Below are 26,089 nucleotides of genomic sequence, written 5' to 3' on the forward strand. Positions count from 1 at the left end.
TTTAAGACATCAAGAAATTATTTCTCATAGAGCAAATGAAAAGTCGAGCTGGATCCAGATGATGCGATACACAGATTCAGAAATTACTACACTCAGGTTAGTTTCAAATGGATTGTCTAAGACTGCATAAAGGTCTTTCTTTTCCACACCAATGCTGTGAAATCTACACTTTGCAAAAATAATAAGCACATTCTGTACTGAATGAGAAGCAACCATTCAAATATCAATGGCTACAAAGACCATGCATAATTTATTCATCATTTACTCTGACTCACTGAACCAAGTAAAATCAGCATGATTGAGAAACCAATCCCCACAACAGCAGGTAACTGTTCAGTGCTCTTGGATACTAATCCCATTTTACAGACCACACTTCCGAAATCCAATTAGGTGCATATCATAAAAGGCTAAACAATAATCCCAGAAACAAAATGACACAACCACCCAGGGAGAAATTAAATATTCCCTTTGTTGCTACAGAGGGGTGAAATTTCAACCGTCCCTTTGAGGTATGTCCTCTGTAAATTCTGCATTAATAGCTGAATAACGACCTGCATTGAAACGTTTCTGCTGAGCCAGTTAAGTAAAGTTTAGAGGGAAATTCGTAAAATCAAAAAAACAAACAGCACAAAAACAAGCCCTTCGTCCCATCTCGTCCATGTCTAGCTACATTAATCCTATTTGCCCACATTAGGTCTCTATCTCTAAGCCTCTCTTATGCAGATTACTGTTCAAATGCCTTTTACATGTTACAGTTGCCTCGTCAGGCACCGTGTTTCAGATATTCACCACCCTGTGTGAATAAACTTACCTCTTAGTTCCCTATTATATTCCTCCTTTCTCAGAGCCCTCTAGTTCTAAACTCCCCTGCCCTGGAGAATATTCTGTATTATCCTATCTATTCCACTCACCCAAGTATGAGGAGAAGAACGCTGCTTGCTCCACTGAGTTCTGCAGTAGATTGTTTGTTGCTCTAGACCCTAGCATCTCCAGTCTCTTGTGTCTCCAAAGAAAGATAAAAGTTTGACAACTCTGGATCTGTATTCCCTGGAGTTTAGAAGAATGGGAGGGGGAGGGGGAAATCTGAGTGAAACCTATCAAATATTGATAGGTAGAGTAGATGTGGAGAGGATGTTTCCAAAGGTGGAGGAGTCTAGGACCAGAGGGCACAGTCTCAGAAAAGAGGGACGTCCTCTTACAACAGGGATGAGGAGGAATTTCTTTAGCTAGAGGGTGGTGAGGTTGTGGAGTTCATTGCCAGACAGTTGGTGGATGGTGTAGTGGCGTCTGCACTGGACATCAAGGTGAGCAGTCCTGAGTCTGAATCCAGCTGGTTCCTTGCACGCTTTTCATCTGTGCTGGGTTGAGCGTCGAGCTAGCAACTCAGCCTCGTAAAAAAAAGATAAAAATACTAAAAAAATGCCAACTGTGCTGCCCAATGTGCTACAAGCGTGGAAAGGAACACAAATTGCCACAGATAGCAGCAGAGGCCAAGTCTTCAGGTATGTTTAAAGCAGAGGTTGATAGCTTCATAATTGGTAAGGACATCAAAGGTTACAGGGAGAAGGCAGGAAAATGGGTTGAGAGGGATAAAAATTCTCATGACGGGGCAGACTCGATGAGCCAAATGGCCTGATTCAGCTCCTATGTCTTATGGTCTAAGAATGGCAGGATGTGGAAAAAGCCCAACGGTAGCTCTTGCTGTGGGCTTTCAAGTGAGGGAGAAAGGGGAAGTGCTTTAGGGGTGGCGAGAAGTGAGGTGGGGGTGATAAAGTACTCCATTACAATTCTGTAACTGAGAGTCAAGGTTCCCAAAATAAATGACAATGGATAGATCGCTGAATTCCAGTCACATGCTGCGTTTTAGCTTGAATTGAAGCGAGTCAGCATCCTGAAGGTCAGAATTGAGGGAGAAATAAAAATGATAACTTATAATCTCCACTGACAGCCAACAAAAGGCACCTGGAGCAATTTGAAATGGCAGTGAAAATTGCTTACACTCAAAGTCAAGACAGCAAAGGAAACGTGATCATTGATAGTGGTTCATGCAAAGTAGATGTGCATCAAACCAAGTCAATTGCCAGAGTGATCTGGATACATATCTGAGCAATAATAGGGCAGTTGTTCTAATTATAGATATTTGGAAATATTCCTGGTGTTACTGGTGCTTTGAAACACTTCTCAGAGTTGACATGTTGTAATAAAACACAGTGAAATGCAAGAATGGCAGGACGACTCCCCCCCAGTAACTATGCTTTGAATGAGAGTTATGAACCTCACAATATTCCTTCCTGAATCATTTGTCAAATCTTAATTTTCCAAAACAAAAGAAAACACAGAAACGTAATTTCCAGGAAAGAGGTGAAACCTGACCAAATTTCAATGCTCTTCATGAGTAGATAAACACCAATTAAGATAGACCTGCATTTATGGGGTGCCTTTCAGGACAATTCAAAGCACTTTAAGCCAATGAACTCAAATTGAAGTTTAAATGGCGTTCAATTCCACACAGCAAGCTCCCACAAATGGCATAATGGGACAAGCAGAAAATATGCTTTTGTTGTCTTCAGAGAGGGAAGAATAGTGGAAGATCTCCTATGATCTTTCCTTCTCATCTGAACTGGTAGCTTTGGGGTGGCACGGTAATGTAATAGTTAATGTAATGGTATTACAGTGCCAGCGACCCAGCTTCAATTCTGCTGCTGGCTGTAAGGAGTTTGAACATTCTCCTCTTAACCACATGGATTTCTTCCAGGTGCTCTGGTTTGAACCCACATTGCAAGATGGGGTTAGTAGATTAACTGGTCACATGGTGTAATTGGGCAACGCAGTCTTGTTGGGCTGAAAGAGCCTGTTACCATGCTGTATCTCTAAATAAAAAAAATAACTATTAACTTAAAGCCCATACAAAATCTCTGACGGTTCTGTAGTCACTCGGTGTTGGAACAGAGTGTCAACCTATGTTCCATTCAAATATCTAAAAATTCAACCGTCAGAGGTCAGAGCCTTTTGCACCAGGCGTATGTTTCCCCTGGCTAAGTGGTCTGGAACTAGGGATCAGAAACTTAAATTAGGGTTATGCCATCCAGGACTGAAATGAAGAGAAATTTCTTTTTGCAAAGAGTGGAGAATTTTTTTGGAATTCTTTGGCCCAGACAGCAGCCTAGCTTTGTTTGACGTACTTCTGGGAGTGAATCGGTGAAGATACCCTTTGGGACCAATTGCACCATGTCATATACGATCTACGTCTTTCCTGATTTTTATATCCTATATCCATTGAGGTTCATAGGAAGGAACTTAACTACCACTCACGATCAACCGTTACCCACTCTCAGTTCAAACACAGCATTTCAACCGAAAATATTGACAATTCTTCCCCACACTCTTCACAAATGATGCTCAACCACTGAGTTCCTCTGGAGGATTATTTGTTGCCCCAGATTCAATAATCTGCAATCTCTTGCGGCTCACAATATAAAGCAGTTTGGCTCAGTTGATCAAAAGTTTTCTGCCCCCACTGTACAGTTAACCACCTACAACGTGAATGACACATTTCACTGCATATTTCAATGTATATGTGACAAATAAAGCTAATCTTTAACCACTCTTTAGCCAACACTTGTTTGCTTCTCATGCTATCTCAGCAGAGGCTACATTTACAAACTCATTGAGTATTTTGATCAATGTACAGACATGTACCTGATCCAACAATTTCCTATTGAAAATCCAAGGAAGAATATTTGTTGCACTCAAGGTCGGTAAGTGAAAAGTCATACTATGCTACAGCATGACAATGGATGAATGAAAGACACACAGGTTAATAGAAATAGTTTATAAAGCACCAAACTATTATAGCAGCAACAACAAATAATCCCCAAGATTCTTTTCATCATGGTCAGGGGCACAATGCAGTTTGTAGATAAGGTCTTCCTCTTGGAGATTTTCAGAAACGATCTCCAAAGGAATAAACCTGAAAACGCCAATAATCCGTTGTAGTGTGTACGGGGTAACCGGAGAGATTTTAAAACGCTGTCATGACAACACAACAACAATGCTTTTTCTGCTTCTGCTTGGTACTGCGCAAACTGTTATAACGCGCAGTCGATGTGAACGATGTGAGAGTTAAATTGTAAAGTGAGCTTTTTTGACTACAGTATTTAAAAACGCTGTCATGACGTGCCGGAACTGATGGCCGCAGCGCGGCATTTCGTTGTTTTCTTGAACACAACCACCTAACAATTTCAGAACAGACGGCAACGAGACTGAAGCCAGAAGGGTTAGAAATGTACTCACCAAATATTTTGACCCATAGCTTACCGAATAAATACGTATACTTTGGCCTGTTTTCTGTCCTTGCTTGTATGAAGGTGGTTCACCTATTTATGCAAGTACTTCCCTGACAATAGATGTGTAACAGCCTAATGTAACATTGTATGGAAATACAAGATAACACTTATGCAGACGTTTTATACATTTAACAAGGTGCTTTATTAATCCAACAGAGTTAGTCAGTTTTTCAGTTTGTCGTCAGCCGGGTCATACTGTCCGTGAACTCCCTGTTGGTTGCCTCCATACGCTCCAGTATTTGTTTTTTTTTAGTATTAAGTCCTCCTGGGTGAGAGCCAAGAGCATGTCCTTTTAACTTTTTCTACTCTGTAACTGGACAAACGCGCACCAAGTATACCGTTTCCTCTTCACTTGTTTTCTGTGTGTGTCCTGCGCATGTCCAGTAGGAGGAGATTCGCCCAAATATCTGTCTAATGTGGACGGAGATATTTTGAAAAACGCTTAGTGTGCACGCCTGTCGTTTTTACTCGAAACCGGCATTTTCAAAATTATCCGGCATAGTGTGGATGTAGCCTGAAGCATGGTACTTACAACGGTGAGTAACACTGCCTCCCCCCACCTCTATTACTGATGCACAGCTCTCAGCGTCCTCCTCGCATTTGGACAGCTGTGAAGAAAACAAATTGTGGCTGAGGGTGGGGGGAGGGAGGAGTCTGGCAGCTGAAATAAGTATAAATGAATCGGGGCAACTTAGAGTAATAGAATATAGCACCTTCAGTCCATCTAGTCCATGCTGACCTGTTCTGTCTAGTCACATCTACCTGCATCCGGACCACATTCCTCCAAACCTCTCTCATTCATGTGCCTTTCCCAATTTTTCTTAAATGTTACAGTTGAATCCACACCTAAAACGTTTACTGGCAGCCGGTTCCACACTTGCACCACCCTCTGAGTGAATAAGTTTCCCCTCAAATTCAAGCTTCAAAGTACATTTATTATCAAAGAATGTGTAAATTATACAACCTTGAGATTTGTTTGCTTACAGGCAGCCGCAGAGCAAGAAACCCAAAAGAACCCAATTTAAACAAAATAAAGACCACTCTGAACCGAAGCCTCTGTAAGCTTCTGCCAATCTTAGAGGCTTTTGCAATCCATGCACAGTTCTGTGCAATATACTTTATGTACAACAGCACCGGTGTTTTGTTGAAGGTCAAACGTTAACTGCTCTGTTGCCTCCAGCAATGTTGTCTGACAAGCTTGGGCTGAGCAATAGTAGAAATTCTATTTATTTAAAGCTGAGTGGAAGTTGATGGCACAGTGATTACCTGCAGGTCATTGAGATGATGCAGATGCATTTCCATAGTGCCTTACACATCTGATTCAGGATATTCTAAGGTCTCTACAGCCAATGAGAATTTTCAAAGTGTAATCATTGCCTTAATACTGGAAATGCAGTGCTCTAATTATCTTAAACACAAGGGATTCTTCAGATGCTGGAAATCCAGGGTAACACACACAAAATTCTGGAGGAACTCAGCAGGTTAGACAGCATCTATGGAGCGAAATAAACAGTTGACATTTTGGGACTTGATGAAGGGTCTCAGCCTGAAAATGCCAACTATTAATTCCTCAGCAAAACCATTATTGCCTGTTCAATTGCACACAGAAGAAAATGTACACAGCATGGATCTTGTGAAATTCCACTGATCAAAAAATTGGCCTGGAGACTTCCACATACAGTTGTCCCATTTTCAAGGCATTCTTTTCGCTTTTTCATCATTTTCTGTTTTTATTTCAGATTTCCAGCATCTGCTGTTTTTTCTTGATTTCTCACTGCACAACAATATTGAGATAACATAGAAATCTACAGCACATTACAGGCCCTTCATCCCACAATGTTGTGTTGTCCATGTAACCCATCCTAGAGATAAATTGGAACTTTTGGATCCAATCAACATTTCTTGAACACTCATAGTACAATGCTTGGTGCTACATCAATACACTTGTGACTATTTAAAGGGACATTCTGAGACCTGACTGGGTAGATTCAGAACTAACTGCAAGCTGCTGTCTGAAATCTACAGAACGTGCTTAGTCTGACGGGGGTGGGGTGCAGGGTACATTTTCAGCACGTAATTGCTGAGAATAATCCGATGCTTCAGTGTTGACACCACTGAATTACTCCATTAGTGACCTTCCATGGCAGAGAACAGTGTCTGCACAATGCCAGCAGTTGCCACACCAGTGTGGTCTATCATTGGCAAAGAAGGGTATTATTTTCCCCTAAATGAGAATGCATTTCAAAAGCTCAAGTGTAGTCAGAATCTGTTATAACAAGGAAAAAGTACAAGCAATGAAAGTCATAACATATTTCAATAAAGTTACACTCCCTACGGTTTTCCTGTTTCACTGCCTTATCTGGGGATTTCAAGTCTTAGTGCTACTTCATGGCATCTCCTACCTGGGTGCTGGAGAGCAAATGGGAAGAAATAAAGTAAAAAATAATAGTGATCACTTCTTTACGTTCTCAACCCTAATCACGAGCTGAATTGCTGACTATCCCTTTCCATCTGTGAATGCTGTTTGACCCATTGAGTTCCTCCGGCAGTTTGTATTATGCTCCAAATCCTAGCTGTTCCTTGAGCCTCAATATACTTATACATATTTTCTAAGTGTGGTAACTATCAATTTAACACCAGACTATTCCAGTTCATTTATCAAAGAAGCAAAAATTTCTACTTTCATTGCAACTCATGTCCTAGTCTCGAGAGTCTCAAAGTGCTTTGCATAAAATTTAATTACTCTGAAGTCTATCAGGGACCATTAAGCAGATCAATGTCATTAAATTGAACATTCTGAATACAGCGAAGGCTTACAATAAAATGAATGACCAATTAGCATGTTTTAGCGATGTTTGTTAAGTGAAGGAGATTGAGAAATAGACCAAGGACGTCAGCTTTTCATTTAACAAGATCCATAGAATCCTCATTCGTCGTTCTGAACAGACTGACGGAGGCCTTATCAGCTGACAGAGGCCTTATCAGCTGACGGAGGCCTTATCAGCTGACAGAGGCCTTATCAGCTGACAGAGGCCTTATCAGCTGACAGAGGCCTTATCAGCTGACAATGCACCACTCTCTGGGTACTGCAGTGGAGTTATAGCTTTTATCACCTTTTGAGGCCCCATTGTAGGTTTTGAATCAACACCAGTTAAATCAGTTGCACAAGATGTGGGCTGGGCAGCCCTCGGTGTGTTGTGTTCAGTTTTAGTTACCCTGCTTTAGGAAAGATGTGATTGAATTGGAAAGAGTGCAGAAAAGATTTACAAGGACGTTTGTATGACTCGAGGGACTACTAGCACCAAGGAACCTGCAGAACTGGAATGTGAGTCATGATATTGCAAGCATATTTACTGGCATAGAACACCATAGCTCAGGTAAAGTTGACGTCATTTGTCACTGCATCATGACAAAGACAAGGCAGCAATACAGAGAGTTGTGAGGAGACTTTCATCAACATCACTGGAGCTAGACAATTATAGTTAAGGAGAGAGGCTGATTAGGCTGAACTTACAAAGCAAACAGAAGTCAAAACTCATTATGGATAAAATTATCAGAAGCCAAAGAAGAAGGATTTAGTCTCCTGACTCGAATGTTTAAATAATTAGAGAACATTGACTTAGGTAGAAGAATTAGAGGGAAGCTGAAGAAAAATATTTTCACCCAAGTGGAGTTGGAGCCTGGAGTTAGTAACCACTATTGCTCTTACAGGATGAAAATCCGTAAATTGAAAGGCTATGGATGGAGAGCTGTGAAGTGGAAGTTAACTACTCTTGACAGCAAGGACTGAATGGTCCCCATCACCACATTCTGTATCTGCAGGCCTATATAAAAAAGCTCCAATCAGAAATTACACCAATCCACAAAAAATAGGTGACAATTTGACATTTTGAACTAATTTATCATCAATGTAACCTCTGCCCTTAATCTGATCATTTGAGTTGGCTTGGGAGTTTTATTTTATTTTTATTTTCAGATGCAGCACAGAACAGGTCCTTACAGCCCAACAAATTGCACTGTTTGGTAACCCACCTATTTAATGGTAGCCTAATCATAGGACAAAACCAATTAACTGACTAACATCTTTGGACTTGTGGGAGGAAACTGGAACATCCAGAGGAACTCTATGCATTCATGGGGAGAATGTACAAACTCTTTACAGAGGATACCGGAAAGTGAAATCTCAACTCCGACACCCTGAGCTGTAATAGCGTCATGCCAACCACTATGCTACTGTGGCACCCCGAACTGCTAAGCTACCATGGCAACCCTGTTTGGGACAGGATTTTGGCAGGGTGGTAGAGGGGTCAAGTGAGGATGATGCTCTTAAAGCAAGGTGCACTCAAGCAACCTCCACCTTCTGCTGTTGAGCTATCTACTTCCTTCAATCTGATTCTGTTGCTTTTCTACAAGTGTTTGGAAACAGATATGTAAGACACAACCTTACTTTCATGTCTGCTCCCAGCCAAGATTGTGCACTAAATACTGTCTGTTAAACATTTGAACAGGCAACTATTGAACTGCAGCCAGATTTAACATGGGAAATAGACATTTCACATGTTGGCAAAAATTAATCACATACAACAGACCAATCGGATTAGTTAAAGGATCAATGTGTTTATTTATTTACTCTACGCTAAACATTCCCAATGTTTGGCATCTTATGGAAAAAGGATTACTACATCCATCAGAAGGAACAGTGAAAATCAGTGTGCTCCATACTGGAAGTAGATTTGGATGTAAATTTATCCTGAAGCTCCAAAGTGTTGATTTTTTTTTCCTTTCATAAAAGAAATTACTAATATTTTAACCCTGACAGCGTGTGTTTTGCTAAAATAAAGCATTTCACAACTTCAAGGCACAAGGGAGAGGAAAGACTAGTCTGACCAATCGATGATTTGCATCATAGTTTTGAAGCTTTGATTGATGAAGCAAACCTAATACTTGCACTTCTTCAACACTTAGAGAATTCTTACTGCTTCCCAAAGCACTTAGCAACAAATGAAGTCACTGCGACTCAATCCTTGTTAAAATGTAGAACACATGGCAGGAAACTTATGGATTGTAAGCTTCTACAGACAGGAATATGATATTGCTTCAGAATAATTATTTGATTCGTAATGAATTAGGGATACATATTGGTTAGAACAGTGGGAATAACTTGCATTGAACATAGAACAGTACAGCACAGGAACAGGCCCTTCATCCCATCATATTTATGCTAATCATTATGCCGCTCTGACTTATCTGATCTGTCTGCACGTGGTCTGTTCTGTTTGAAAATGATGGACAAACCTTGATTGTTTCCTCAGGACTGCCAGAGGCTGAGGAAAGAACTGATGGAAGTTTATAAAATTACAAAAGGCATAGATAGAGTAGATGGTCAGAATCTGTTTCTTCTGCATCTGAGATTTTGTGGCAGTTGGCAAACAGCTTTAAATTGCATTACTACCACCTTCTGAACAGGAGAGAGGGTCAGGATATCTAAATCCTATGTATTTATATTTGTATCAAATTCTATAAAAAAGACCTGTATTCTTAATGAACTGAACTATATATTGAAATAATCCTGTGATCCCCTTTGCAAAATATTGTTAATGTTAAATTGTAATTTATTCTGTGATAACTTTAAAATTAACCATCCCCCCCCACCTGATTATATCTTACCTCACCTCACCAGTACATGCACAATGGCTTCTTTCTGATTACAATACTCACACCTCGCATAATTGTGTTTCTTCAGTAACTGCAGTGTACTAATTAACCCTGTGTACTCAAACCTCAATCTCAATATTATCAACTCCTCCTTCCTGCTCTTTCTTGGATTCCTCGACCATCCCAATTCTTTCTTCCCAGGGTAGAAATATTGAACACTAGAGCAGATAGCTGTCAGGTAAGGGAATATGTGGAGTACGGTTATTCTTTACAGTGAGTGGCAAGTGCTTGGAATGGGTTGCCAAGGGACATGGTGCAACAGGTACACTGTACACCTGCTTGTTAATGCAAATATCTAATTAGCCAATCATGTGGCAGCAACTCAATGTATAAAAGCATGCAGACATGGTCAGGAGGTTCAGTTGTTGTTCGTACAGGAGTGAGATATGCCAACTAGTGGAGTGGTGCTGCAGCAACAACCTGGCACTCAATGTCAGTAAGATGAAAGAGCTGATTGTGGACTTCAGGAAGGGTAAGACGAAGGAACACATACCAATCCTCATAGAGGGATTAGAAGTGAAGAGAGTGAGCGGCTTCAAGTGTCAAGATCTTTGAGGATCTAACCTGGTCCCAACATACTGATGTAGTCTTAAAGAAGACAAGACAGTGGCTATACTTTATTAGGAGCTTGAAGACATTTGGCATGTCAACAAATACACTCAAAAACTTCTATAGTTGTACCATGGACAGCATTCTGACAGGCTACATCACTGTCTGGTATGGAGCGGCTACTGCACAGAACCGAGAAAAGCTGCAGGAGGTTGTAAATCTAGTCAGCTCTATCTTGGGCACTAGCTTACAAAGTACCCAGGCCATCTTCAGGGAAGCGGTGTCTCAGAAAGGCAGCATCTATTATTAAGGACTTCCAGCACTCAGAGCACGCCCTTTTCTCACTGTTACCATCAGGTAGGAGGTACAGAAGCCTAAAGACATGCACTCAGCGATTCAGGAACAGCTTCTTCTCCCCTGCCATGCGATTCCTGAATGGACATTGAAGCCTTGGACACTACCTCACTTTTATTAATATACAGTATTTCTGTTTTTGCATATTTTTTAAAAATCTATTCAATATACGTAATTGAATTACTTGTTTACTTATTATTATAGTTTATTTTATTTATTATTTTATTAATTTTTTTTCTCTCTCTGCTAGATTATGTATTATATCGAACTGCTGCTGCTAAGCTAACAAATTTCACGTCACATGCCGGTGATAATAAACCTGACTCCTGATTCTGATTCTGACTGAATATCAGAATGGGGAAGTAATGTGATCAAGGTGACTGATTGTGGAATGATTGTTGATGCCGGACAGGGTGGTTTGAGCATTTCAGAAACTACTGACCTCTGGGATTTTTTTACACATAACAGTCTCTAGAGTTTACAGAGAATGGCGCAAAAAACAAAAGACACCAGGTGAATGTCAATTCTGTGGGCAAAAATGCTTTATTAATGACAGTGGTCAGATAAGAATAGCCAGACGGTTTCAAGCTGACCGGAAAGCGACAGTACTTAAATAACTACACATTACAACAGTGGTGTGCAGAAGAGCTTCTCTGAATGCACCACACATTGATCCTTGAAGTGGAAGAACTACACCAGCAGAAGATCACAAGCATACACTCAGAGTGGTTATTTTTATTAGGTATAGAGGGTACCTAATAAAGTGGCCACAAAGTGTGTGTTTGAAGCCTCAGACTTTTTTTGTGTTGACTTGATTGATGAACTTGCATTTCTTCAGCACTTAGCACATTCTTACTGCTTCTCAAAGCAGTGCTGGTGCGTGGCCAAGTGGTTAAGGCGTCAAGTCTAGTGATCTGAAGGTCTTTGAGCCTCAGCTAAGGCAGCGTGTTGTGTCCTTCAGCAAGGCACTTAACCACACATTGCTCTGCGATGACACAAGTGCCAAGCTGTATCAGCCCTAATGCCCTTTCCTTGGACAACATCGGTGGCGTGGAAAGGGGAGACTTGCAGCATGGGCAACTGCCGGTCTTCCATACAACCTTGCCCAGGCCTGCGCCCTGGAAACCTTCCAAGGTGCAAATCCATGGTCTCACGAGACTAATGGATGCCTATATACTATACTGCTTCTCAAAGCACTTAGCAACTAATGAAGCCACTGTGATTCAAGCCCTGATAAAATGTAGAACACATGGCGTTAATTATGGATATTTATGTAAGCTTCTACAAACAGGAGCGTGATATCTGATTAGTAATGAACCAGGGATTGGTTAGAACACAGAACAGTACAATGTAGGAACAGCTCTTCGGCCCACCATGTTTGTGCTGACCATTATGCCAATCTAACTTATCCGATCTGCCTGTACATGGTCTGTTCTGTTTTAAAATGATGGACAGGCTTCAATTGTTTCCTCTGGAGCATCATAGGCTGAGGAAAGAACTCATAGAGGTTTATAAAATTATGAAAGGCATAAATAGAGTAGATGTTTAGAATCCTTTGTGACGAGAATACACATAAAATTAAGATGTTTGCTGGCCTGGGTTAGCATCAGTGACATCAGCAAGTGGTCTGCCACCTGCCCTCAGGGGAAGGAGAGATAAGGAACAATGGAGCAGCATCTGGAGATGTGTAATGAAGGGACGGGGGAGAGAGAGCTGTCTGGAGCGGCTCCCCCTTTTGAACCTTGAACTGTTTGAAGTGATGGACAGGCGATACCCCAGCAGGGGGATAAAAAGGGACCGGTTTGCTAAGGCAGACACACGCCACCAAGGTAACGAGACCCTGGAAGCGGTACGCTTCTCACGAGTCGGTGAGAAGTACCAGACAACGGCCAGGGTGGAAAGGTACGATCAGCGGGAACCCGGTGTGTGTCCGCCCTTGCCTGGGTGCCGGGTTCACTGCAGAGGATCGACCGCATCTGGAGGAGGGGTCACAGTCGGTGACCTCAGGGGACATCACCAAGGACCCGCCCAAAATCGCCGGTCTGTGAGTGAAGCCGTGTATGAATAGTTGTTCCTGTTCTCTCTCTCTCTTCCCCCACGTTGTCCATCGCCATGGCAACGATTACTGCGAACTGAACTACTAAACTGGACTGAACTTTGAGTCACTTTGAAATTTGGTCATTTACCCCTAGACAACGATAGAGCTTGATTGATGCTGTTATCTTAATTCTGTGCACATGTGTGGTTATCATTGCTGAACTGTTGCATTTATTATCCTTTCGATTACTGTGTTGCTTGTTTCTTTAATAAAACTTTCTTAGTTCCAGTAATCCAGACTCCAACTGAGTGATCCATTTCTGCTGGTTTGGCAACCCAGTTACGGGGTACGTAACACCTTTTACTGGGATAGAATACCTCAAGGTGAGAGAATGTGCAGGGCAAGCTTTTTCTTCACCAAGTGTGTTTGGAATGGGCTGCCAGGAGTTAGCCTCTAACCCACCACAAATTCTAGCACATTTCCCATGCTTCTTTTTCATCTCACACTGTCTGCAGTGCCTCCTGCCCTGGATAGCTGTAACTAGTGATTGGATGGTGTGAGGGCCTGGTCCATGCAATAACCCAAGGCTACGCAGCTCCTCTGCTGTTGGTCTCACTAATGAACCTGACTTAAAATATTTGGTATGACTAATGTCCAACAGCATCTTCCATCCCTAAGAAAAATATGGAAGACAAACATTGCACCATTTGTTGGACCTGCAGAGGCCGATGTGACTGAGCGCGCCGCCATCTTACCGGAAAGGGTAGTGAGGTTATAGAAATGGATGACAAAATGTCCGTTTAATGATCTGGCTTTCTGCTTCAAATTGTCCAGGTACTCTACTCTGTACAACTTACCTGCAGCACGCTAGTGGACACGGTGATGTTCTCGGGGACACTGGCCTCATAGGTATTCTGCAAGAAGATGGGTCGATTGTCGTTGACATCCATCACCGTGATATACACCGTCGCTGTCCCGGTCTTTCTGCCACCAGCGGGCCCGTTATCTGCACAGAGATCACACCCAGTCACTCCTGCATGCATTTTCACCAACTTAAATTGTGTTTTCTCTCTCAATCTCTGACTGTTTAAAATTCTCTTTTCATAAACTCATCCAGTTCTTTCCTCACGTGTACAGGAAACTCACGCTCACAGCCAGAGACATTGTTCAACTGGAAGTACAAGGGGTGCGTGCTACGTGGTCATCTTTACCACATGGCCATCTCACCTGCGTCATATACCGATTCCCACACTTTCCACTATTCCCTTTCCACAAGCAGTTGCTTACTTTCCTATCTCAGATTAAATGCACACGGAATAACTAAAGTTGAGTTGGTGTGGATTATTTCCCAGGGAAATGAAATAGATGGAAATTATACCCATAACTGTTATGGATAGCAGGGGAGTTAATGAATTTTGAGCAAGTTACATTGCTATCCAGCTGCACAGGCCCAAAGACTCTGAGAATCAGCAAGATTGTGAAGGAAGAGTGAGAGTGGACATGCTAACACTCTGCTATCTGACTGGGCAGTTTCCTTATCAATTATTTCTGGAGCTCTAAACACTATGGATGACCGGATTGACTTTATACAACTATTCGCTGTTCACTGGATTCGTACAGAATAATGACACGACTTTTATTGAGCGAAGCTTCTGCGCCCTTGACCATGAATACTATTTGCTGCATGCAGCATGTACACAGACACTATGCCATTAGTCACAAAGTCATGCAACAGGGAAACAGGTCCTTTGGTCCTTTGAGTCCTTGTTGATTATGAAGCAACTAATTACACTAATCACACTTCTATTCTCCCCACATTCCCATCAGCTCAGAATCAGAATTATTATCACTGCCAAATGTGGTGAATTTTGTTGCTTAGAGGCAGCAGTACAATGCAAGACATAAGAAAATACTATAAGTTACCACAAGAAATATGTTTAAGAAGTACTAAAAGAGAGCTAAATAGTGAAATAGTCTTCATGGATTCATCGACAATTCAAAAGTCTGATGGTGGAGGGGAAGAATCTAAAATGTTGAGTGTGTGTCTCTAGACCTCTGTGCCTCCTCCCTGATGGTAGTAATGAGAAGAGGGCATGCCCTGAATGGTGAGGGTTCTTAATAATGGATGCTGCCTTCCTCGCTTTCCCCATCAGATTGCACCACTCACCAACATACTAGGCGTACAACTACAGTGATCAACTGATCTATCAATCTGGATGTCTCCAAGATACTGGAGGAAGCCCCCATGGTTATTGGGAGAACGTGCAAAAAAAAATATAGCACCGAGGGTCAGTATTTAATCTTGGGTCAATGGGGTTGTGAGGCAGCAGCTCTATCAGCTGCGCCACTCTCTAGGTTTTCGAGAGAGTTTGAATTAAGAGTGATCCATTCTAAAAGAATAGGGAAGGAACAGTGAGCCCGGAAGGAACAAGACCAAACAAAGATAATTTAAATACAATAGAAATCACATCTATAAAGAGCTAAAACTCACTAAGTTGTCCATTCCTCCCCCCCATCCCTCCCCATTGATCTCCCTCCTGGCACTTATCCGTGTAAGCAGAACAAGTGCTACACATGCCCTTACACTTCCTCCCTTACCACCATTCAGGGCCCCAAACAGTCCTTCCAGGTGAGGCAACCCTTCACCTGTGAGTCGGCTGGGGTGATATACTGCAGCCGGTGCTCCCAATGTGGCCTTTTATATATTGGCGAGACCTGACGCAGACTGGGAGACCGCTTTGCTGAACACCTATGTTCTGTCCGCCAGAGAAAGCAGGATCTCCCAGTGGCCACACATTTTAATTCCACATCCCAGTCCGGCCTCCTCTACTGTAAAGATGAAGCCACACTCAGGTTGGAGGAACAACACCTTATATTCCGTCTGGGTAGCCTCCAACCTGATCTGATGGCATGAACATCGACTTCTCTAACTTCCGCTAATGCCCCACCTCCCCCTCGTACCCCATCTGTTACTTATTTTTATACACACATTCTTTCTCTCACTCTCCTTTTTCTCCCTCTGTCCCTCTGAATATACCCCTTGCCCATCCTCTGGGTCCCCGCCCCCCCTTGTCTTTCTTCCCGCACCTCCTGTCCCATGATCCTCTCGTATCCCTTTTGCCTATCACCTGTCCAGCTCTTGGCTCTATCCCTCCCCCTCCTGTCTTCTCCTATCATTTTGGATCTCCCCCTCCCCCTCCAACTTTCAAATCCCTTACTCACTCTTCCTTCAGTTAGTCCTGACGAAGGGTCTTGGCCTGAAACGTCGACTGCACCTTCTCCTAGAGATGCTGCCGGGCCTGCTGCGTTCACCAGCAACTTTTATGTGTGTTACTCACTAAGTGTGATGGCAATGAGTAATTCTTTGCTAAGCAATTGCTGAGGCAAAAGAAGTTAAGATAGGTGCGCGAGAAAAGAACGTTATAGAAATTAGGAAGTGAGGAAGGAATGGTTATCAAACCATGGAGATAAATACTGCTGTTGATTTGATGGGCTGAACTCCCCATTTCATCACAGAAAAGTATCTGATTCCATGTCTCACAGCTTCAGGCTCCCGAACCAGTGTGGACAACTTCACTCATCTCAACTCTGAACTGACTCCACAACCTATGGACTTATTTTGAAGGACTTTCCAAATCATGTTCTCAGTATTATTTATTATTGTTAGTTGTTTCTTTTTGTTCATACACAACTTGTCTTCTATTACACATTAGTTGTTTGTCTGCCTTTCACTGATTCTATTTTGAAAAATGATCTAAGCTTTTCCGGTATATATGACAAACAAACTTTTCTTGGGCTTCCAGCTGGATACAGGTATTGATTTTAACCAGCATTTCGATGACACACTCTGCCATTTTCATCATGGATGATGTCTAGGCACATCTAGTTTGGTGGTATATATACCCCCATCATCCATCCTTCCTGATTGGTTAGTCCACAACCAATCAGGTTGCTGCTGACCCACCTTGTTTACAATCGTATTTTAGTTCTTCCTGAGAGCGAGACCATTGTCTTTGTCAAAATTCTTATTCTCTAGCCTTATTTCAATGGCTTCCTTCACCAGGAGGTCCCAAAAGCCATTGGCGCGGCTCAGTAGTTTTGTCCCGTTGGTCTATCCTGTGGCCATTGCGTATGCAATGTTCTGCTACCGCCGATTTCTCTGGGTATCCCAAAGGTATATACCTCCTATGATCCTTGATGCAGGTTTCTACCGTGCTTTCCACCTGACCAATATACGCAGCTCCGCATTCACAGGGAGTCCAGTAAACGCCAGCCATCCTGAGTCCCAGGTCATCTTTGACCCACATCAGCTGTGATTTTTACAGGTTTGTGGATGAGTCTCCATGAAGAATTAAGATGATTACACACAATGTTCCTACAGAATGGCTATAAGGCAAAGAAAATCAAATGGGCTTTTAAAACAGCAGATGGAAGAACCAGGAAACCTAACAACAAGGAGGAACCCATCGCTACTGCTCGTGTTCCCTATTTTTCCACAGTTTCTGGAAGGATTTCCAGGATCCTGAAAAAATGCTGGATTAATGCCGTTGTCATTGTTGTGGCTATCCCTCGAGGTTGAGGATGATGGTTTTCGTTCTGTTGATCTACTTATGGGCTCTCAAGTGGCTTATGAGTCCAATCTTGGCTTTGAAAGTTCTTCTGCATTCAGGACAGGTAGTTCCAGATGGCAGATCGGGCTTTGGTTGTTGCTGCCTCTCTTTCCATTTTCTTCTCTTTTCTTCTAGTTCTGCTCATCTGTTGGCTTCAAAAGTTGCTGTTCCTTCTTGGATGATGGCTTGCCAGAGTTTCCTGTCCTTGGCATTGGTCTCCCAGTTATTGATATTTTTGTTACATTTCTTCATGTTGGCTTTTAAACCATTCACAAACCCATAAGAAAGCTCAAATCCCAGCTTATGCTGGTCAACGACAATCTAGGATATATCAGGACGACTGGGGTATAGTTACCACTGGACTAGATGTGCCTAGGCATCATATCTGATGAAGATGATGGAGTTTGTCATTGAAACTTTGATTAAAACTGATACCTGTATCTAACTGGAAGCCCAAGAAGAGTTTCTTTGTATCTACTTGAATGCCTACAAGAAAATAAACTCAAGATAGTATATGGTATCATGATAATAAATTTAGCTTGAACTTTGAACTTTCAGGATTTCTAGGGCAGGCATTGCTATGCAGATCAATGTAGCAATAAGTTGTAGAGGAAAATGACTGGTATCAGAAATGAACACAGCGCATTTCAAAATAGTTTTATTGCTGGTAACAACAATTACTGAGGGTAGTAACTTCTATTACTTCAAGTAGATTTACTCTAGGTTAATAGTAAAAATCACTCTACGAAAAGTTACTTGAAGAAATATTTCATTTTTAAAATAACAATGACAAGTGCGGTTGCACAGGTTATTTGTCTATTTAGACCATAAGACATAGTTGCAGAATTCAGCCACTCGACCCCACAAATTTGCTCTGCTATTCCATCATGGCTGATTTGTTAACCCCCTCAACCCCATTCTTCTGCCCTTTCCCTGTAACCTTTGACAGCCTTACTAATCAGGAACTGATCAACCTCTACTTTAAATATAGCCAGTGACTTGGCTTCCACAGCCGTCCCATATTTCTCATATTTCTCCCATATAAACCTGAAACTCCCTGTCTCATTCTGGAAAAATCTCATAAATTATTCCAGCAATTTGGCCTTCAATCTTTTTGCCAAGATATCTTGGGACATCGAAGAGCTGATTTTACTGGGTTGACCCCATTCCTGAGACTTGCTTAGTATGAATCAAATGCAAAGTGAAGGGTCTTACTTCTTTTACATCCTTTAGAAAGTCAAGATGCTTTTGAAGGTCACAAAGAATGTTAAGAGATCACAAGGGGTCTAAATTATAGTCCACACTCATGACTTATCCCTGCATAATCTGCATAGTCAGAGCCCTTCAATATGCATTAGTGACCAGAAATAAAATACAAAAAGGATAAGCTGATGTTTACATTACAACTAGAAAGAAAACTTGGCTATTCAGCCAATCGAATCTGCTCCACCATTCCATCTTGGCAGGTATTTATTATCCTTCTCAATCCAGTTCTCCTGCCTTCTCCCTGTCGATGCCCTTACTAATCAAGAACCTATAAACCTTGGCTTTAAATATATCCAATGACTTGGTCTCTATAGCCGTCAGTGACAATGAATTCAACAGATTCACCATCCTCTGGCTAAAGAAATTCCTCCTCATCTCTGTTCTAAAGGGACATTCCTCTATTCTAAGGCTGTGCCCTCTGGTTCTAGATTTTCTCACTACTGGAAACATCCTCTCCATGTTCTCTCTATTTAGGCCTTACAATATTTGGCAGGCTTAAATGAGATCCCCCTTCATTCTTCTAAACTTGAGCAACCAGAGATCCAGAGCCATCAAACACTTCTCACACATTATCCTTATCGTCCTTAAATTCCTGCTTTGGACACTGTCCAACACCAGCACATTTTTAGATAGGGGGCCCAAAGCTGCTCACGATACCACAAGTGTCTTGCAAAGTCTCAGTATTACATCCTTGCTTTTATATTCTTGTCCTCTCAAAATGAATGCTAACATTGCTTTGCCTTCCTTACTACTGACTTAGCTTACAAATTAACCTTTAGTGAATCCTGCACGAGGACTCCCAAGTCCTTTTGTATCTCTGATTCCTGAATTCGCTCCTCGTCTAGAAAATGATCTACACCTTTATTCTTTCTATCAAAGTGCACGACCATACACTTCCCTACACTGTATTCCATCTGCCACATTTGTGGCCTTTCTCCTAATCTGCCCTAGGCCTTCTGCAGCTTCATTGCTTCCTCAGCACAGCCTGCTCCTCCACCTATCTTTGCCTTATCCGCAAATATGACAACAAAGCTGTCAATTCCGTCAACCAGATTATTTATATATAACCTGAATAGTAATGGACCCAATGCCGACACCAGCAGAACATCAGTAGTCACTGGCAGACAAGCAGAGAAGGCCCCATTTATTCCCACTCTTCTGCCAGTCAGCCAATCTTCTGATTATTCAGCCAATCTTAACTGATTATTGTCACAGCCGCAGTATCGCTCACATGGCTTTGAAACATAGCCAAAAGCAAATTTAACTTGAGCAAGATACAAAACTTAACACATACAAATGCTGGAGGAACTCAGCACATCAGGCAACATCTATGGAAATAAATAAACAGTCGACATTTCAGACCTAAATTCTTCTTCAGGACTGGATAGGAAGAGGGAAGACACTAGAATAAAAAGGTGGGAGAGAAGGAGGATAGCTAGAAACTAGGTGAGTAGGAAAGATAAATGGTGGGAGAGGAAGGAATCTGATATGAGAGGAAAGTGGTACAAATGATTTTTTTCAAGATTATTTCCTTGCTAGAAAAGATTTTGTTTCCAGATAGGACATGATGACAACATTGATTTTTATTAATAATAAATGTCAAAAATAATAATAGAAAAAATAAATCTGACATAATTTGGAAGGATGAAAGCACTCAGCAGAAGGCAATTTATGTCATATCATATCAGCCTTCGGTATGATAATCTGAGTCTGTCATCAATTCAAATAACCTTCTTCATTTAGATTTCCTACTTCTGACAGTGCTGAAAAATATTAAGCAGTTTCTTACTTAAAAGCTTCAATTAAAGATCAAATTTTAAGTATTTTAGATTCTGTGGGCCCATAATCCACCCTGACTCAGTGAGGTGTCAGCTTATTAGTCTTTTACTGACCTCTCTCCCTTACCTATTGATGCTCCTTTCAGTCATAAGGTTGTTGGTTTGAGCCTCACTCCAGATTGTGAATCATAATGAAATATTAACTTGCTCAGCATTAGTACTGCAAGGTCAGCTGTGTCGTCTTTCAAATTGGAAGTTAAATTTGGGCCATGTCTGCCCTCAAATTCCACGCAGAAATTTTGAAGAGCTAGAAGTTGGTAGCAAGGCAATATTTATCCTATTTACCATGTCACCAGGAGGGAATGGTCATGAAAAAGGAATGCAGATGCTGGGATCAGGAGCAAAAATAAGCTGCTGGAGAAACCCAGCAGGTGAGGCAGCACTTGTGGAGAGAAATGGACTGTCCAAATGAAGTGTCCATTTCCTTCGACTGAACTAACTTCTACTAAATTTTATGTCTTGTACTGTACTGCTGCCACAAAATAACAGATTTCAACCTGATTCTGATTCATCCCAGCAGTCCGTATTTTTGCCTACCAAGAGGGTATCCCTGGTCATTACCATAGTGATGCTGCTGGGATCTTGCTGTGCTTCATTGCAACAGTGATCTAAAGTAGTTCACTGGGACTTCCTGATAGCAACATGAGAGATGCTATGCTAGTTATTTGTGTATTTATTGTGGCTACAATTTCAAAAGTGCTGAGTCGGTTGTGAAGCACTTTATGGTGTGAGCAGGTCTTTAGGTCACTCCAGAGGGGTGTGCTACATTAGACTACAGTGTTGATCTTCCCAGCTGAGTTTTCTCGATCTAAACTATAGTGTTTACTCCGGACAGAGAGAGTAGAGGTCAGATGGGCTACTCCCCAGATGTGCCGGCACTTGACCTGATCCTGAGCTCAAGCGATGGTGCATTTTTCTTCCTCCATTTCAACCTCACCATGCTGCTCATGGACGATGGTGGACCGGGCAGGTGTACTGCAACTCAAATGATTTGAGTGTGCAACTGATCCCGACTCCCATAGTAGGATGCCAGTCAAGCTGCGAGCCCAACACAATGCATTTTCATCTGATGACATCCCTGGGTTCTAGCCCTGCTCTTTAATTAATGCTGCGTAGTCGCAAGACATGGCTTCCAATTAATCACTTTGCCTTTTGCTAACACCATAAACCATTTGGAATAGTCACTGGCAAGGAGCAGTACTGACATTATAAGCAGATGAGTTTACTGTTGAAGTATTCGATCACTAAAAGAACAGGCATTAATACTCTTGCTGAACTGCAGTTGAAGACTGAGCAACTCAAAAATCACCAGTCAGGATAAACAGTTGAAAAGAAAGACAGACTTTCATCAGCATGATATCTTCTATGATTCCTGGTTGCAACAAAATTCTTGCCCATCCATTGGATGCTCCTGAAGTGGGTCACTATTATGACTACAAAATCAACCTACAAGAAACACAGTACACTTGACACTATAGCACAATGAAGGCCATTCAGCCCACCATGTTGTTCTGACCTTACAGCCTAGTCCAAGACCTTCCTACATAGTCCTCCATCTCTTTATCATCATGTGCCTATCTAAGAGTTTCTTAAATGCCCCTAATGTATCTTCATCTACCACCACCCTTGGCAGGACATTTCACACACCTACCACTCTCTGTCAAAACAGCAATAAATCTATCCTGGTACGATGAAGGCTTGATAAATCTACAGGACAGCATAAACTATCCCAAATACAGGGACAAATAAAGAACAGGATAGCTAAAGGCCTGACAGGGATATTTTGTTCTGCTCATTTAATGACTTGTTAATTTGTTTTAGGGATATTGATTGAGAAACAGATATTGATCAAGAAATTAAGAATTCATGTAGTGCAGTGCAATCTTTTTAATATTGAAATAACAACACATCTCCAAAACATTTTTAACTAAATCTGTCAAGATATTTGGAAGTTAATCAAATATTAGTATATGAAGAGTGTTTTACTTTCTTTTTAAATCTTTTTATTGAGTAAGTATACAAAAAAGGTAAGCCATATAAACATTAATACAATGTTAAAGTATAATAAAATTCCAAAAGATAACAATACCAGAAAGAAAATACTACAAACAATGTAATTTAAGCATAAGAAACCAAGATAACATAATAGTATACTAGATTTTATATATATCAATGGAAAAAAAAAGAAAAAAAAACCCCAAAAAAAAAACCCACCGTGCAACTAACTAAAAGCAAAGCAAAGCAATGGGCTAACTTGAAACCAAACAGAGTTAAACTTAAAATCACGTCCTCAATCCCGACCTCCATTAAAACAGTGAAGAAAAAACAAGAAGGGTAAATATTACATTAAATGAAAATATCGAATAAAAGGTCCCCAAATCTGTTCAAATTTAAATGAAGAATCATAAAGGTTACTTCTAATTTTCTCCAGATTCAAACATAAAATCGTCTGAGAAAACCAAAAAAAGGTAGTTGGAGCATTAAGCTCTTTCCAATGTTGTAAAATACATCTTTTCGCCATTAAAGTAAGAAATGCAATCATTCTACGGGCTGAAGGGGAAAGATTACTAGAAATTTTAGGTAGTCCAAAGATAGCAGTAATAGGGTGAGGAGAGATATCTATATTTAATACCTTAGAAATAATATTGAAAATATCTCTCCAAAAAGTTTCCAAAGTAGGGCAAGACCAAAACATATGAGTTAAAGAGGCTATCTGCCCCGAACATCTATCACAGAAAGGATTAATATGCGAGTAAAAACGCGCTAACTTATCTTTGGACATATGTGCTCTATGAACCACTTTAAATTGAATTAGGGAATGTTTAGCACAAATAGAGGAAGTATTAACTAATTGTAAAATCTGCCCCCAATCATCCACAGAAATGGTAAGCCCCAATTCCTGTTCCCAATCTACCCTAATCTTATCAAATGGAGCTTTCCTAAGTTTCATAATAATATTATAAATCATAGCCGATGCACCTTTCTGACATGGATTAAGGTTAATTATCGAATCTAAAATATATATAGGAGGAAGCATTGGAAAGGAAGAAAGTATAGTACTTAGGAAATTTCTAACTTGTAAATATCTAAAAAAATGTATTCTTGATAAGTTATATTTATTAGATAATTGTTCAAAAGACATAAGGTGAAGAGTGTTTTAATGGAAAATAAGGTGAAGAGCCAGAGGGATTTACAAAAGAAATTCCGGAGTGAATCAGGGACAATTAAGAGGTTAAAATTAGCGAAGCACTAACTAAAGAGAATCTCTATTTTGGTCTTTTGAGCAACAGTAATACATCCTACATATTTGTAATGAAAACCGGCTGATTAGTGACTCACCAATAGCTTCTAGAATAAGTGTGTAAGAAACTTGGGTCTCTCTATCCAGATTCACCACAGTCCTGACAATTCCATCTCTAAAGCCAACGCTGAATTTTCCATCATTGTTTCCACCTGAAAGGTGAAGTTGTATTAGTATTTTTGAGATGGATCTGCTGTCTTGAGGCCACAAATATGAAATATTAAAGAGGATAGGTCTTATTTCCTGCATGGGAACAGAAGAGATGAAGAGTTGATGCCTTTTATTTCACATGTAAATCAATGAGAAATCTCAGTGCATTTGTGTGCAATCCTTCACTGTAGATCAAATTGAATCCAATGCTTACATTAAACATAGCATTGAATCAGAGAATAACACAGCACAGGAAACCAATCAACTGTTTGTTTATTCGGGATCTAAAATACACAACGTGCTCCTAAAAGGAATGGGTGAGCTGAATAATAGTCAAATTTATGAAGAAATGTTAAGACGCAAAAGAAATAGAAGGATATGCTAAACACAAGAGATTATGCAGATGCTGGAAATCCAGAGCAACATGCACAAAATGCCGGATGAACTTAGCAGGTCAGGCAGTATTTATGAAGAGGAATAAACAGTTGATGTTTCAGGCGGCTACCCTCGGCCCAAAGCATCAACTATTTATTCTTCTCTATAGAAGGATATGTTGCTTGGATGAGGTGAAGTCACATTGGAGGTGGCTTTGGTGAAAAATTAATGACAACAAAGGCCATTTGGGCTGAATGACTAGTTTTCGTATTGTAAAATTTAAGGTATTTCTACTGGAATATATGGGAGTCAAACATCTAATGACACATAGTTTCACAAAACAGAGATCAAATTCAGTTTTGAAAAATTGTATAAACTCAGAGTTAAGACCAGCAGTAGAAGGGAGGACTCATTATTTTTGAGGTGAAGGGTTATCAATATGTAGACTGCACTAGGGGCAATTGCCTGTGGCCAATTAACCTACTGACTATATTTGAAGGACAGAAGAGGGTTTTAAGACCTTTTCAATACGCTAAGATGACCCTTTGCAAATGGAAGGCTGTTGAGAGGAACCACAATATATAGAAATGTATTAGCTATTCTTAAGCTTTTTCATTAATATTTTTCTAGCTCTCAGCTGCCAGAATAATTTTCCCTGGTGAAAACTGACATTCCATCACAAGGAAAAGTTTCCTTGCATGCCAGTGTCTGTACAAACTTGGCTCTGTTCCACAGAATTTTAATTTAGATGAAACTGAATCAGTGTGAAGTAGAAGCAGAAAGGAACACCTTAGCTCTAAGAGCTAAGTAGAAACATATGAAGCTCTGGAACTTCTAACATGTTGTGCTGACAAATAACCGTGTGGGCACTGGTGTTCCAAAATGGGCCTAAAAAAATTTTGAGCATTGCCCTATGGCTGAACTTCAACCTTATTGCTCTTAAGGACACACACCTGTGATGAAGTAACTGAGCTCGGCATTAAGACCAGCATCTGCATCGGTACAGTTGAGGTGAACAACCGTGTAATCTCTGGCCACGTCCTCCAGTAGCGAGATGTGGTAAACAGCTGGGTGGAACGTCGGCGTCTCATCATTGACATCCATCACTGAAAGAAGAACAATCGTGGTTAATGTTACAAAACACAGGGAGGGGGGATCTCAGCTGGGCATATTCACTGAGTAATAACCAGTTACGAGTGAATTTCCGAAACAATAGGGCATATTCACTAACAATTAATCAGGCCTGAATAGATTTCTGGATTTAGAAAGCCGCATTCCCTCTCCCTCCCCAGTGAAAGGTTTGCAACCTGGAAGTATATGTGTACTTTCTTGCTCCCTCATTACCTTGGCTATGGGGAATGCAAGAGGAAAGAAGTCTATGGTTGTGGCATTCTAGTCATAACAGAAGGGCAGTGAGTTCACTTCATCATTTCCTGACCATTCGCTCAATTTCTTAACAAATCATATTTAGAATTATCTGTCAAGTTGTTAACCTAGCCTTCCAAATCCATGCAGGGCTGGCTCAATCATTGATTCTCCTCTCAAAT

The 26,089-nt window shown here is 41.0% G+C and overlaps 1 protein-coding gene across 5 annotated transcripts in view; it reads right to left on the bottom strand.

Moving 5' to 3' along the window:
• The window catches only part of cdh23 (cadherin-related 23), a 1,160,360-nt gene that overhangs the window by 406,353 nt on the left and 727,918 nt on the right, over positions 1-26,089 (bottom strand). For all 5 annotated transcript variants that reach the window (XM_063070587.1, XM_063070586.1, XM_063070588.1 and 2 more), the window contains 3 exons: positions 25,496-25,648; positions 24,056-24,169; positions 13,860-14,008 (listed from right to left, as the gene is read on the bottom strand). In XM_063070587.1, the coding sequence (XP_062926657.1) occupies positions 13,860-14,008; positions 24,056-24,169; positions 25,496-25,648 (416 nt within the window). The remainder of the gene's footprint in view (positions 1-13,859; positions 14,009-24,055; positions 24,170-25,495; positions 25,649-26,089) is intronic.

This window comes from Mobula hypostoma, chromosome 18 (genome assembly GCF_963921235.1).
Source record: "Mobula hypostoma chromosome 18, sMobHyp1.1, whole genome shotgun sequence".
Lineage (NCBI taxonomy): Eukaryota > Metazoa > Chordata > Chondrichthyes > Myliobatiformes > Myliobatidae > Mobula > Mobula hypostoma.